Source organism: Quercus lobata, chromosome 8, assembly GCF_001633185.2.
Source record: "Quercus lobata isolate SW786 chromosome 8, ValleyOak3.0 Primary Assembly, whole genome shotgun sequence".
NCBI lineage: Eukaryota > Viridiplantae > Streptophyta > Magnoliopsida > Fagales > Fagaceae > Quercus > Quercus lobata.
Window position 1 is genome coordinate 36,881,120 of NC_044911.1, and position 16,073 is coordinate 36,897,192.

Here is a 16,073-nt window from a genome sequence, read left to right on the forward strand (position 1 = left end):
GTCCTTCAGTGTCAATAATAGACACACAATACAGGCAAAAAGAACTACTATCTTGAGGAAATTACAAATTTCAACATGTAATTTTGGATATTTGTATATTACTTAGGTAATTCAATTAATTGAAGAAAATATGGATGTTTTGAAGCAATTTGGACTATTTTTGTTAAAATTTTAAAAAACAATATGTTTCTCAATGTGGCTTCATCACAATTATTGAAGCTTTATATTTGCATTTTCACTCAATTTTATATGTAACCGCCACTATTTCATTTCATTGACAAGCGCAGTTCCTGCAAATGATCATTAATTAGTTCCATTTACATTATCTTAAATAGCCTTCTACATGACTTAATTGTTTTAAAACAATTAAGTTATATAATTATAATAAATTTCTGTTTTTTCTTGTAATTAATGAAAATATTGATGATGAAAATAATAAAAATTGAAAATTTTGTCAAATTGTTTCGGGCTTGGGAAAGTAGGATGCTTTTGTTTAGGTAGAGAAAGGAATAGATAAAAAAAATAATAATAATAAATAAATAAATAAATTTCATTATCAACATCAAATACAAATGAAACCCAACAAAAAAAAGAAAACAAAAAATACAATACATCTCTCATATTTCTAGCTATATTGACATAAATTCATCAATGTCCAAACTCTCTGGAATTTCAAACTTCAGCAAGTTGCTGCAGTGGCTGTCTCTTTCATCTTCAGTGCTGCTATTAATGAATGTGGATGATGAATTTAAAGGAGTAGGGCTAGATTTTGGTGTTGACACAACAGAATCAAAGGAGGACAAGTTCTGATAGCTATTGTTTAGTGATTGAAAATTTGGATTTTCTGCTAAATCGGGAACTATAGGATTAGAGCCACAATACATATAGTTTGGCTGGCAAACGAAATCTTCATTTAGGTTTGAAGCTATTGAATTTTCTTGGGAATTACCAAAAGTTGCTACCTTTGACAAAAACCCTTCCACATTGGCTTGCATGAGTTGGTTTGACTCCTCGGATGAAAATCCTTCTTGTATTGGAGCTTGATATTGATTGGGTTGAAGTGGCTGTACTTGGTTTTGCAATAAGAAGTTGCAAAGTTGGTTTTCTTGGAGATTTTGTGGAAAGGGTACTTGACTTTCTTGTTTTAGCGATAAGATAGTTGTGGCCAGCCTTAACAGTTCTGGATTCATGAGGGCTTGTGTACCTAACAAGTTTGACATATTAAGAATTGACTGGTTACACAAAGTTGAGCTGAGGATGGAGGACAGGTCAAGAAGGTCTAGGCGAGGAGCATGAGTCACAGGATCAATTCCCATTCTTAGCAGCCTTTTTCTGATGTGGGTGTTCCAGTAATTCTTGATTTCATTGTCAGTTCTTCCAGGCAAGCGAGCTGCTATGGCTGACCATCTGAGTTTGGAAAAGAGAAGAAATTATTAGAAGGTACAAATCAACCAATCTAATGAAGATGGAGGAGAAAAAGAAAATATATAGAACATGAGCAACTGTTATGCTTCTTATTAATAAAAATGCAATATGAGGGTTATCTGAAAAAAAAAAATCAAATAAAACTTAGTGGAGAGTAATAATCATACTTGTTTCCTAAGATACTGTGTAGTTGGATGATTGTCTCTTCTTCCTCAAATGAAAATCTTCCTCTCTTTATATCAGGCCTCAGATAGTTAGTCCAACGAAGACGGCAACTCTTTCCACATCTTTGCAGCCCTGTACAAGTAAAGCATTAGAACCAAAAAAAATTCATATGATGAACCATCAAAACATTGAAGCCTAAAACCAAGAAAGTGATAAAAAAAGTTTAACATACCAGCATTCTTTGGAAGGGTTCTCCAATTGCCTGGTCCATGGAGCTGAATATAGCTGATGAGCTTATGATCTTCCTCTGGAGTCCATGGACCTTTCTTGAGTCCAGCTTTGTCACAACAAGGTGCTCTTCCCATTGGTGCTGTTATGTAATACAGGTAGTACGAATGCAAAAGAGTTTCTAAGATAGTAGTGAACAAATTAAGGTTATAACTTATCAAAGATTGAAAGTGGCTTCTGAAACAAAAAGTGCACTTGTGGTTGATCCTAGTGGCTGTGGATGACCTCCATATATATAGTAGAGGGAGAAGTTTGAGCTATACATGGAAGTCAAAAGGATTTGGTGCCGCCCTCATGCCACGTGGCTTTCTCGTTACGTAGTATAATACATGTATGTAGATGTCATGTATCACACTTTGGGCACATATTATTCAATTCAATGGCACATATAGTTTATCATGTGTCTCATCGTTCAAAACAAACAGGCAATATGATTGCCATGCATGTATTTTATGTATGTTAGATTGTTATCCATCATGCATGAATATAAGTTGACACGTATCCTGATAATGGGAGCGATTATTGCGTGAAGATGCAAAAGAAAGCTAATTGTTTGACTAGGATCACAGTGAGAAATGAAAACTAAGTTTGGGTTTGACCTTTTTCATACATCTCCTAAATAAGAATGATTGGACGGTAAGGTAGTTAGCTAGGTTAATTTCCTTTCAAGTTAGAGAGATTGTTCCACCGTAGTTTCATTCATTGATTCAAAAATTTTCTCTTCTTTTTTCTCTATCCATTTTTGTTGGGATGAAATAACGTGCACACTATTTTTATCATTAACAAGTCTAAAGTTAAGAGCTATTACGATTTTAACTTTCAAGTCTAATCACATATTGAATGTTGGGTCTAAATCAAAATTGTTTATGTTGTCTTTACGGCCATAGTATTAATCACTGATTAGGAAGAATAAAATTGTAGTATGCTTTCGAGAATATATTATCTAGAGATTATCCATTGATTTGATTAATTGATTCAAGTTCTGACCTGAATCTTGCAGATATGTTGATTCGATCAAATGAACATGGAATAGATCAATTCCATTAATTGTTAAGAACCTGGTAATTACAATATTTTAGTGTTATATTACTAGGTTAATGCTTGAATATTAATACTCCTAATAAATAAGAAATTATTTTTGAACCCTACAAATATAAAAAAATCTGTTACTGAATAATGATTAGTTGACACAGTGAGCAATATATGATAGTTTGTTGGTAGTATAGGAGACGGGTCATAGTTTAAGTCCTATTTTTATGCGGAATGTACCACAAGGACACAAAACACTTACTTGATGTATTATTTCAAGACATGTATACGATGTCGATCACTTGGATCCTGTTTGCACAGAAACTGCACGTAAATCACACCAAGGAACTAAAATCATATATTTTTCTGGGGTTTTGATTCTTTCACATTCATAAAGTACAATTATTAGTTTATATTTTTTATTCATGTAAATTGTACACATATACATGAACAGTGTATAATATTGTATACTATTTATGCAAATGTGTACAATGTTGTACACATTTATTTAATTTACAATGTAAAATTTATATGAACAGTAAAATATAAACTAATAATTTTCCTTTTTGAAAATGTGAACATTCTCACGTTAATTATAAATTTACATGTGAAATGGTAAATATAATCTAATGTGAAAGAATATTTAGCCTATCTGCCTTGGCCTACCAAAAAAACAAACAAAAGAACTCGTTTGTCTTCCTTTTATCTTCTTTCCATTCCCACCCCCTTCCCCCAAATCAGACATATAATGCAAAACATGAGCTAAAATCAGGTACTATTATTTATTATCCCTACTCCTTCCTCCATTTTCCTTTACTTTACTAACTTTAATAATTGTTTAATAAGTGAATATGATGAAGCGTCACTCCTTTAAAACATGTCTGCCTAAAAGCCGCAAGCTTTCCAAGCTGGAACCTTTTTGAATTGCGCCACTACCATCGAGCCACGTTGCAACTAGTCAAGAAATGTGTCCTTTCTACCACCCAACAATAAAAGTCAACCAGCCTCTCTCTCTTTCTCTCTCTAATCTCAACTAAAGCTATCTCACTTTGACAATTGTCCCTTGCAGAAAACAAGCATGTTGCTTTATCTGCGGAAGCATAGAAGCCTTACACTCCATCTGGGAAACCAAATTCAAAGTCATTGGAAATCAGGTGCTGCATCTCATCCACCTCTATCTAACAAAACAGGTACTGGTCAAATACTATTATATTCAGTGACCGGTTCTATAGAGATAAGCCTTACGGTAAAAATGGTGTTGTTTAATTACTTCTTCTTCTTTCTTTTTTTCTGACTAATGGTATCGTTTGCTTGCTTATCCTGCATTTGACCTTCTGTTATTGCGTCCAGAAACACTCTAGTAGACCACAAATACTAGGGACGAAAACAGAATTTCAATTTTTGGGGCAAAGCATGTTCCAAAATTTTCTTAAAGTTTAAGAAAAAAAGGTATATTAAGATTTACAAATAAATTAATAATATAAAAAAAATAAAAATAACATCCCCTCAGTGTTAACAAAATAAAAAACTGAAATAGTTGTTTTTCAACACATTTCTAATTAATCAACGATCTATCAAAGATTCAAAATAGAACTTAGAAATCTTTTAAATCCTGAAAATCATATATATTGATTATGTGCTAAATTTCCCAATGATTTCCATTTCAATGTAAAAATTCAGCTAGTCCATTGAAAAGCGATTTTTTAGCTTTTGTCGCAAAACCTAATTTGATCAATATTAATGGCTAAAAATACTCATCATTTAATAATGAGGAAGAAATAGTGGAAGAATGAGCACAAGAACAAACACTCATAATCAAGTTAGTTGGTTATTTCTACTCGGCAATCATTTGGCATAATTTTTTTAAAATGATTAATAAAAAAAAAAACATATATGTTTATCAAATCTAGCTACTACATCCCTATTATTAATGGGCCATTAACATATATTGGTAGAGATTAAAGAAAGAGAAGCATTGCTCTTGAAGGTCATTAATCTCTTATTTCTTTGTTGGTCCTTAATTCTTCCTCGTAAGGATTTTTATTTACTAATGGATTTTAGCCGTATAAAATACTAAAAACATTACGCAATTGTTAACAAAATGTTTTATGATAAAATCTCTCTCTCTCTCTCTCTCTCTCTCTCTCTCTCTCTCTCTCTCTCTCTCTCTCTCTCTCTCTCTCTCTCTCTCAACGGACTACCTTTTTGGACTATAACTGAATTGTTGGGGTTAGGTATATATGTTTTTGGAGCCAAATTGTATATATTTATATAAATATAAATTATAAAATATGTTGGGGTTTTTGGTGTCCCTCCCAAAACAACAGACGTGTCTCGTTTATACAGTTTAGATTTTGCATTCTAAATATTATAAGCACATGTTTTCAAAAACACAACATACGTACATAATGTATATAGACACTAATATTAATTATACAAGTACTAAGTATATCTGAAGCAAATTCTGATCTTTAACATGCATGCCTCCCTGTTTGGTGTACAGAAGACATCCATCTCTCTTTCAAATATCATCTATAAGACTTTAAAACTGTAATAGATTTCAAAACTGTTATGGCTACGACGACACATATATGGGTGCATTTTAATATATATAAATAATTCAGTAGAGATTATGATTCTTTTTCTTCATTTTCGTGGCTGCCATACCACCTCTAGAGCTTCGTGTGGAAAGTAATTCATGCAATGTTTCGTCAACATAATTGCTATTTTAAGTATTTGATAAAGAATTTGATATTGCTTACATAGCAATGCCAATTGAGGTAATTACTTGTCGCAAATCTAAGGTTTGATTCTGCATGGCTTATCCTATATAGTCATCAACGTCTGTAAAGTTGACTTAATTTATTTTATAAAATCGTGGTAGTTATATATTTGTTAATTTGTTGTTGTGAGGTGTCCAAAACTCGAACAAACTTTGAATATTACTGCTTTTGTTTAATATGAACATGGCGTATCAATGTAAGAGTTCACATATTATTAAGATTCATAAGATACGTGATCTTAGTATAATTATATGTAAGTTCTTCATGCGCATTTTATATACGACGTAGGTGGTATACAAAGATTTAAAATCCAAAGTTGTACGACAAAATCTCTAATGTGTAAAAACTAATAAGAGAATTATATAGTTGAGAAGAAAACCCAACTTGGCTATCCTGTCAGTTGTTGGATAAATGTAAAGAGTGACACGTTGTGGAGTATTGTGGAGCTGATTTCTGGCTTGAATGGCAAATTTACACGTATAGTTGTTGGTGACAGTATTGGCGGCGGCGATCCTCTTGTTTCCTCAGCCATCATATGCTGCCCCTTGATATAGTGTTAGGGATATTATCTTGTGTTTGATGATAAGCTTATAGGTTAATAGGTGTATTATAGGAGTGGCAAAGTAAATCCAAACCAATTTGCCCACCCACACTCATCCACTCTAATTGAACCCAAATCCACTTAATTATTAGTTAGGTTAAAAGGGCATCAACCTAATTAGACCCAATGATTATTGGATTTTAACTAAAAACCAATTGAGGCCCATTTAACCCAAAAACAATATACCCAAATTCAACCCAACCCTTCCCAAGAAAAAAAAAAAAAAAAAAAAAAAGAAGCCCAGACGTTTCAATGTTTTCATTTTCCTTCATTTTCTTGGCCTCCAAAGACTTCTCTTTCTCCTCTTGCTTGCTCTCTCTCTTTCTCTCTCTAGCTATCACAGAGAACAATGAGGCATAACAAACACATTTCTCTATAGCAATCCGATCTACATTTTAGCAAATCAAAAGCATGAAAATTCAAACCTGCAAGTTTCAATGATGCATGGATCGGTGTCGCCCAAGGCTTCGATCTAGATCTTAAGCCCTTCTTCATAGCAAGTGATTGAGTGATCCACCTGTCCAAGCATCGAAAACGTGTCGCCTAGTTGCATGTGACCGGAAAACGCCGCGAGCGTGTGATCGGCACTTTTGCAACTTCAAGTCTCCAAGGAATTTTCATGTTGCTATTAAAGCTGCCTCCACTGTCGAAACCGCTGTCATTTAGACCTTTGAATCTGCCGAGCTTTTCTTCAAGGAGACTTTCCCTCTCAAACGAATTGAAACGATTCGATTTTGATTTTTTTTGGTTGATTTTGTTTATTTTCTGTTTGGTTCCCGAGAAAGTGCGAGGTGCATGAAACTTGAAGAAAGTGAAATAATTCAAATTAGATCAAATGACAATAATTATTGTACAAGAAAAATTATATTTTTTTTTCCAAATTTTGTTTTTTTGTTCTTTCTTCCCTCAGTTTTCTCAGCAATCAAACATATTTTTAAAAGTTATTTGAAAGCACTAAAAATAAATTTTTTTTTTTAACTTATTAGAATTAAAAAAAAAAAAAAATCACTTAGATCATATGAAAGTGAAAGTAGTTGCAGATGAGCTTAATTGACTAGATTTTCTACAAGTACCATGAAAAAAAAAAAAAATTGATCAAAGAGATTGGAATTTTCTCGGGAAAGTTAGAGAGGGAAAAGGGAATCTAAGAAAGTATTGGGGTTTTCATTTTAATGGCATTTTGGTAATTTTGATAATTGGGTAATTGGATGAGTTGGGGTTTACTCATAATAATTGGGTTGGGTTGGATTTGAGTTAGAAGCAATTAGTTAAATGAGTTTTAATGGGTAAATGAGTTTTTTATACCTAACCCAATTATGCCTACCTCAAATCCACCCAAACCCACCCATTTGATACCCTTAGTATATTATGATACAGTAAATATATATTCCAACGATGTAAGTGCACATGTGCAATCCCTCATTACACAAAAAATCTCTAATAAGTAACGAAAACTTCAAAAATTGGTAAATAATAACAACAACAACAACAACAACAACAACAACAATACAACAGTGCAATGAGATAATTAAGTAGAACTTGCTAATTAAGGTATGAGAAAAAAATACATGAAAGGTGAGCAAACTCTTCCTTTCCCTTTATCGAAATTGAAATAGGAATCAATAGTTTTTCATTCACATTCAAATTCATTGATTCCAACATTCATAACAAAAAGATATTTAAACATGAGAAAAGTCTTCATTCAAAGTAGTCAGCGTAAACCCCAAAATGCATTTGAGCCAGCCCAATTGCATTTGGCATACTTCAAATGATTTCAGTATTAGTTGATAGAATAGGAACAAAGAACTAGAGGAGGGTTCTATCATATATGAAAGTCGACCATGGTCAATTTTACTTTCAAAACAAAATTTTCAATGTTATATTATAGATAGAAATGCCATTTTGGTCCTTATATTTTCAGCTAATTTCTATTTTCATCCCTACTTTTTAACTCTTCATATTTTGGTCCTCAAAAACGAAAAATCGTTCACAATTTAATCTCTACTGTCATTTCACTAACAAAAATAGCATACATGACAGACAGAGTGTATAACATACTAAATGTTGATATGGCCATAAAATAATATTAAAAAATTAACTGTCTTTTAAAAAATGTCCCATCAACATTTTAATAAATAAAAAAGCCATTAGAAAATTAAAAATAAATAAATTTTAAAAAAAACCTACAATCTAATTAAATATTTTTTTTTTCTTTTCATTAATTTTTTGGGAAGAACATTCATGTTGAACAGTCATGTTATTTATGTTTTTCCCCAAAGAACATGTTTGGTTACCTTAAAATTGAAAAGGATCCTTTTCTATTTTTACATTTACTTAGCAACCAAATATGCAAAAACACATACAAAACCATGATCAAAACCAAATCAAGACATATCCAACCACTCATGATCAAACTCAACAAATTCTAACATAATCTACAATTTCATTTTAAACAAATAATCAAACCCAAAAAAATTACTCGGACCCAGAAAACCCACACTTGCAAACCCACAAAATCATTGAAATAAACTGACCCACTATCCCAACCAGGTGCTAAAACAAAGGACTCCTAAACTGCCATCTTCTAAGGCTACAATAACGTTACATTTATTCAAATAACAAAATAATCTAACTTAAAACATTTCTTAATTCGCATTACAATGGAGTAAAACTAGCACAACAATATTCGTGTTTCTTGCTGAAGTGGCATTTTTTAATATTATTTTAATGATCACATCATATTTAGGGTCCGTTTGGATACAGCTTATTTAGCTGAAAACTAAAAACACTGTAGCAAAATAATTTTTAAATGTGTGAATAGTGCCGTGAGACCCATTTAAAATTTTTTTTTTTGAATAAAGTGGTTGTGAATCTTGTGAACAGTGCGTGAACAATACATGAACAATGCATGAAACACGAATATTAAACCTTAAACCCTAAATCCTAAAACCCTAAACCCATACTTAGTGAAACACGCAAAACGTGAATCCAAACACATACTTAGTGTGTCAGTGGTGCACTTCATCTGCTATGTATGCAATTTTCGTTGGTGAAATAATGGTAAGGACTAAATTGAGAACAATTTTTCAGTTTTAGAAACCAAAACAAGAAAATAAAAAATGTAGGGACCAAAATGCAAATCAGCCAAAAATGTAAAGACCAAAATGCTATTCTCGCCTATATTATAAGTAGTAGTACAATCTCTTGAAGTATGTATCTAAAACTAATCTTATATGTTCAATCCTAGTTAAAGTTGTTATATAAATTTTATCTAGATTCATTCTATCTAATTCCTCTTTAAATGCAAGTAAAATAATTCTATATTTACTTGGAGTACAAGCAAAGTAATCATATTCACACTTGTAGTTCTAGTAATCTTATATGTATTTATTTTAATACATGGAGCCTAATTGTAAATATATAGCCACTAAGGGCTTCTCGTTATGGATGAATACCTATTAGGTTGAACTAAATTAAATTTTCTATATTTTCTACTTCTTACTTTCTCGCGCATTGAATTATCATTTGACCTAAGTTATCTCTTATCTTTTCTAGTTTGTTTTCAAATTTTGTTTTATTTTTTCTAACATGGTATCAGAGCCCATCTCATGTGACTTTCATTAATTATCAATGCTAGTTGTTTGTGGCTTCCGCTTATTAAATAATCATATTCAGGATCCTTTGTATCAACACTGCTACCAGCCACTTTACAGGGTCTATATCACAGTTTATTTCTTATCATGGATAGTGCCTAGATCAGATGTTTTTATTTTTATTTTTTATTTTTTTTTAATGCATTCTATATGATTTCAACTACATTCAATGGGCACATGGTTCTATTTTTACACTTGGGCCACTTGGTTTTCGGCTTTCCTTAAAATCAAGCATTTTCTATCAATTTTCTTTCTAGTCATTCATCTTCATCTTCATATATGCCACGCTTCTAATTAGTTGCCTCTAAAAGTATGACATGCATTGTTCTTAATTAGCATTCAAGCCTAGAGCATTGTACTTATCTGGCCATAATTCCAATCTTTTATCTGCTCTACATTTAATTGGGTGGCCAGCTTGGTGAACAACACATCCAATCTGTTTACACTTTCCCGCATGGTCTCACCTTCGTTCCAAAGTCAAGTTGAATCGAAACTTCCACCTTGAGCTTGAGGGGAAGGTTAAAGATATCAATGCCCAATCTTAATTAAAGCCCAAGTCTGTTATATAACTCTAATCTAGGTTTATTGTTCCTAATTTTACTGGAAGTGAAAGTAAAGTAATTCTAGTCTTTTACTTTGAGAACAAGTGTTAATCACATTGATACTTTTTAAGTATTGTTAGTCTAGGAGCCACTATAAATAATCATATATGCATGCAGGGGCAGCCCAACAAACTTTGAGGCCTAAAGCGATATATTTAAATGGGGCATTTTTGTTATTAATTAAATAATATTTAACTGGTTTTCAATATCATAATTTTTATATAACAAAAATGCATTCTTTTTATCTTGTAATATATATGTATATATATATATATATTTTTTTTTTTTTTGAAGAAATGCTAAAACTATAACAAATTTTACAAAAAAAAATGTACAAATGTTGTAGCAATGAATATGATTAATGACACTTCAAGAAAATAATAAATAAGTATTTGAATTAATGATGTTAGAGATATTATAAATTTTACAACTTAATGCTTATAAATATTTTTACGTGAATCTTTATTATTATTATTATTTGAGAAAGAAACCTCATAGGCTATAGCATTAATGTATTAAGGCTAAATCAGCCAGAAAAACAGTAAAAAAATGATGGAGGGATAGTCTCCATCCACATAACAAAGTCCACAATATGTTTAGCATGTCTAACAAGACTGTGTGTAACTTTATTACATTCTCTCTTTACATTAGAGTAGTGTAATTCATTAAAATTATTAGTTAAGCACTTAGCATCAGATATCAAATAACCAAGCAGTGCCAGAGAGTTTGTATGAGCTGCCAAGGCTTGAGTAACTAGCAAAGAGTCCCCTTCCATCACTGCATCCGTAAGGCCAATCTCCAAAGCAAATTCGAGTGCTCTTGTTGCCGCCATGGTCTCTATTTCTGCTGCCTGGAATCTGCGTGGGAGCTTCTGGGAAATTGCAACTATAGGATAGCCCAAGGAATCACGGATTACAGCCCCAATTCCCGATACATTCTCGGAATCGAAATTGGCACCATCATAATTTATTTTGTACAAACCCTCTGTTGGTAGCTGCCAAGAAACATGAGGGTGTTGCTACTGGGGGCGTTGGAGAGTAGAGTTTGTCGTTGGCTTAGCAGCACGGTACTCGTTGTACCTGACTGTTGCTTGCTAGGCAATATCCGAGAGGTTGCAGCTGGGTTGTGCTAGCCGTTTTTGGTTTCTTTGGGACCAAATTAACCATAGAAAAGAGATCGGGGCAGCTGTGTTGCCAGATTATCCATGATAAGTGCTCCCTAAAATCCACAAATTGGTGAGTTCTTCGTAAACCCCAAAGGTTCGGATTAGTCCAGACAGCATCAAGCTTGGGACAGGACCAAATCGTACTCAAAGACCATAAACTCTTCCAAAGCTGTGTATCAAGGAGATGAGGGTCTCTCGGTGGTGTTGGTTTAGATTCTTCCTTCAAAAAATGGTACCCTGACTTACAAGTGTATCAACCATCATGAGTGAGAGGCCAATAGATTGAGTCTTCCAAAACAGACCGTGACAAGGGGACATTTTTGATAATTTCAGCTTCATTTGGAGCAAACAGACCATCCAGCATATTATTATTCCATGTTATTGTGTCTTCTTCAATCAACAAATCAACCGTTGCCCTATACATGGACTCAACCATTGTTGATGAGATCATGGGAGGGTGATTTTTTGGCAGCCAAGGTTGGTGCCAAATCTGAATAGACTTTCCATCTCCAACACACCATCTTGATCCTCTATTAATAACATCCCCACCATTTAGAATGCTTTTCCAAGCATAAGACCCTGATCTTGAATTTGGTGCCTCCAGGATGGAACAATGAGGAAAGAAACAAGCTTTGAATATTTTGTAGAAGAGGGAATTTTTTTCATGAAGGAGTCGATAAGCTTGTTTTGCCAAAAGAGAGTCATTGAACATTGCTAAATCACGAAAACCCATTCCACCCACCACTTTTGATTTTGTCAATTTATCCCATTTTAGCTAATGAATTTTTCTCCTATTGCCTCATTTTCCACACCAAAATTTTCTGATTAAGACTTTAATCTCATGACACAATCCTAATGGGATTTTAAAATAGCCCATTGCAAAAGAAGGAGTAGCTTGAATTATTGATTTCATCAAGACCTCATGCCCCGCTTGTGACCTCAGTTTTCCTTTCTAGCCTTGCAAAGTTTTCCACACCTTCTCCTTGATGAAATTGAAGCTTGCTTTACTGTTCCCCACCAAAAAGGGAAGGCTCAAATACTTTTCATATTGTCTGATTTCCTGTACCCCTAGAGTAGTTTTAATACTTTCTTTTGTTTCATTTGAGGTAGATTTGCTGGGGGGAAAAAAAAAAGTGCAGTCTTGCTCCTATTTATTTTTTGACCAGAAGCTTTTTCATAGGATGATAAAAGACTCAAGATTTTGTTGCATTCATCAGAGGTGAATCTGTGAAAAATGAGTTTATCATCTGTAAAAAAATAAATGGGTTAGTTTTGGCCCTCTTCTGCATAAAGGGAAGCCCTTTATTTCTCCCTCACTTTTTGCGTGCCGAATGAGTTCGTGTAATCCTTCCGTACAAAGAAGGAAAAGGAAAGGAGATAAAGGATCCTCTTACCTAATTCCTCTTGTTGGATGGATAAGACCTTTGGCTCACCATTGATTAGCACTGAGTATAACACCGTGTTGATACAAAGCATGATAAGGCCTATTCATCTCTCATTAAACCCCATTTTTTCGCATTAGATTTTCTAGGAAGGAGTAAGGACCACTCCACCTTATCGTATGCCTTGCTCATATTCAATTTAAGAGCCATAAATCCTGATTTTCATGTTTTGTGATTTTTCATACAATGTAGAGTCTCAAATGCAACTAAAATGTTATTAGAGATCAACCTATCCTTGACAAAAGCTGATTGATGTTTAGTAATGATATCTGGGAGAATTTTTTTCAACCTGTTTGCAAGTACCTTTGAAAAAATCTTATGTAAAACATTACATAAGCTTGTGGGACGATACTCATGAACATGCTCTAGATTTGTAATTTTTGGAATAAGGGTAAGAAAAGTATGGTTTACTGGTTTAGGTAGAATACCCATATTCAACCAAGAAAGGACCACCATTGTAACATCTACATCCATAATGTTCCAAAAGTGCTGGTAAAACAATGGAGGCATTTCATCCAGTCCAGGAGCCTTTAGGGGGGCCATATCCTTTATGGCTTTAGACCCCTCCCTTTCTTGAAACTCCACAGCTAGCTGTTGGTTCATATCATCAGTGATCATTGGCTAAACATGGGATAGAACTTCAGGTTCATGGTTTGGGTTTGAGGAGGAAAATGAATCTTGGTATAATTTTGTCAAAACTGAAGCCACATCATCCAAATCAACACACCACTGATTTGTCTTATCTTGGATTTCCCTAATTGTACTTTTTTAGTTTCTTTTGGTTGTCCGAGTATGAAGATTATTGTGTTGCTATCCCCCTTGCTTGCCCACAGGACCTGTGATCTCTAGCTCCACATACGAGCTTTCCTATCAAGCAAAATGTTAATTTCAGACTTCAGGACTCTAATTTGTTGATTGCAGCCACTTATTTGTGCTTGAGCTTCAACGAGTGATAGGAGCTTCTTCTTCTTTTCAAGTTCTCTACGCACATTCCCAAAACAGTTTTGGTTCCACTATTCCAAGTCCTTTCCACATTTCTCAATTTTTGAGAGAACCCGATTCTCCAAAATTCCACCATCAGCGGACTTCCAAGTTGCTTCCACCATTTCCCCACACCTATGATTAATAGCCACATTGCCTTGAATCAAAAAATCTTTTTCCTTGGAGGAGGATCTAGACCCAAGAGGTTGATGAAGAGAGGAGAGTGATCTGAGGCATTGCTACTTAAGTGATGGACACGAGTACCTGAGAGTTTCATGAAGAAAGAGTTTGTTGCCAACCCTTTGTCTAATCTTTCCCAAATAGAACTGCCATCATGGTAGTGTCTACTCCAAGTGAAACGAGAGCCAATAAAACGCAAATCCATGAATCCGCAATCATCAATAGTTTCTCTAAATAATTGCATTTGATTATGACTTTGTAAAGCCCGACCTACTTTTCATCTTGCTATGTAATTTTATTGAAATCCCCAGCACAAATTAGTGGGAAATGGTGATAATGATTCAAGCCTCGAAGATCATTCCACGCATCTATATGTTTTGCTGTTTGAGGTTCACCATAAAAACCTGTGAAGCGCCACATGTGAGAGCCTGGGGAAACTCGGGTGCTCTCAAAATTTGGGTACTTAAAGGCACCTCTCTTTTTGGGTAAGTCATGTGGAATCGCCACTTTTTTTTTTTTTACAAAAAAAATAAGAAAAAATAAATATAATTATATATTCAAAATACTTCAAATGTCATTGATTGAATACAAAAAAGTACAATTTGGTAGATTAACCTTTTGGTCCTAGTTACGATCTATGTAAAAAAAAATACAAAGTTTTGGTCCTAGTTACATTCTACCAAAATAAAAGACAAAGCACTAGTCTACTTGTAATGATCTAAGGAAAAACGCTAGCCACATTTGCGCTATACCTCAAAAGGACTAGTCACAATTGAGACTCCTTATAGTTGTTAATAGCACAGATCTACCCAATAAATACCTAATGTGAGATTCATCACACCCACACACATCACACAATCAATCAAATTGGGGTATCACAATCTCCCCCACTTAAATCCCTAACGTCCTCGTTAGGGCCCACTTTATGAGGTAGTGTCTCTAAGCCCACACGGGATTACTGAGCCGACTTTGATATCATATGTAATGACCCAAGAAAAAGCGCTAGCCACATCTGCACTATAGTTCAAAAGAACCAGTCACAATTGAGACTCCTTATAATTGTTAATAAAGCTAAGATCTACCTAGTAAATACCTGATATGGGACTCATTACACACCCACATACATCACACAATCAATCAAATTTGGGTATCACACTACCTATACAAAATCTTAAGTTTGGGGGCTAGGTTACAGAATGGGAAGGTGTTAGGCACCCATTCCACCTAGACAGAATCTAGTCTTCTAGACTCTAATGACCATTATATACCCTTTTGTATTGATGTTGAATGATATGTTATAATACACTTGACAAACACTAGACAAAATTAATTTAAATAAATTTGCCTTATGAATAATGTCATCTTTTCAAAGAAAAATCGGATTTGTTTTTGTAAAGGGTAAAAAAAAAGAAAGGGATTTGATTTGTAAAAACCAGATCTATTTTTGTAGAGGGTAAAAAGAAATATTTGATTTGTAGAAAAAATCAGATCTGTTTTTGTAAAGGGTAAAAAGAAAGATTTGATTAGTAAAAATCAAATCTGCTTTTGTAAAGGGTAAAAAAAAAAAGATTTAATTTGTAAAAAAAAAATCAAATCTGTTTTTGTAAAGTAAATCAAAAAATACTTTTAAAAGAGGATTCACATTCATGAGACAAACTTACAATGCATGCATCACATATTAATAGGAAAGACTTTAACCTAACTCTTAATTTCTTCTTTGAAATTTCAAAATCTACAATTTTATAAAAATAAATAAATA

The 16,073-nt window shown here is 33.5% G+C and overlaps 1 protein-coding gene across 1 annotated transcript; it reads right to left on the reverse strand.

Moving 5' to 3' along the window:
- Positions 1–567: 567 nt before the first annotated feature.
- On the reverse strand, positions 568–2,062 carry LOC115957262 (transcription factor MYB102-like). The gene is made up of 3 exons (XM_031075461.1): positions 1,823–2,062; positions 1,593–1,722; positions 568–1,407 (listed from the first exon to the last, which is right to left on the reverse strand). Exons 1-3 carry the CDS (start codon positions 1,953–1,955, stop codon positions 630–632), a joined length of 1,041 nt encoding a protein of 346 aa, XP_030931321.1. The 5' UTR covers positions 1,956–2,062; the 3' UTR covers positions 568–629.
- Positions 2,063–16,073: the final 14,011 nt, after the last annotated feature.

Bases quoted from the DNA above. Each gene is read 5' to 3' on its own strand.
- LOC115957262 (XM_031075461.1), bottom strand. From the start codon at position 1,955: ATGGGAAGAGCACCTTGTTGTGACAAAGCTGGACTCAAGAAAGGTCCA. The intron at 1,723-1,822 runs GTATGTTAAACT...TTACTTGTACAG, and splicing joins AACCCTTCCAAAGAATGCTG to GGCTGCAAAGATGTGGAAAG. The intron at 1,408-1,592 runs GTATGATTATTA...TTCCAAACTCAG, and splicing joins CACAGTATCTTAGGAAACAA to ATGGTCAGCCATAGCAGCTC.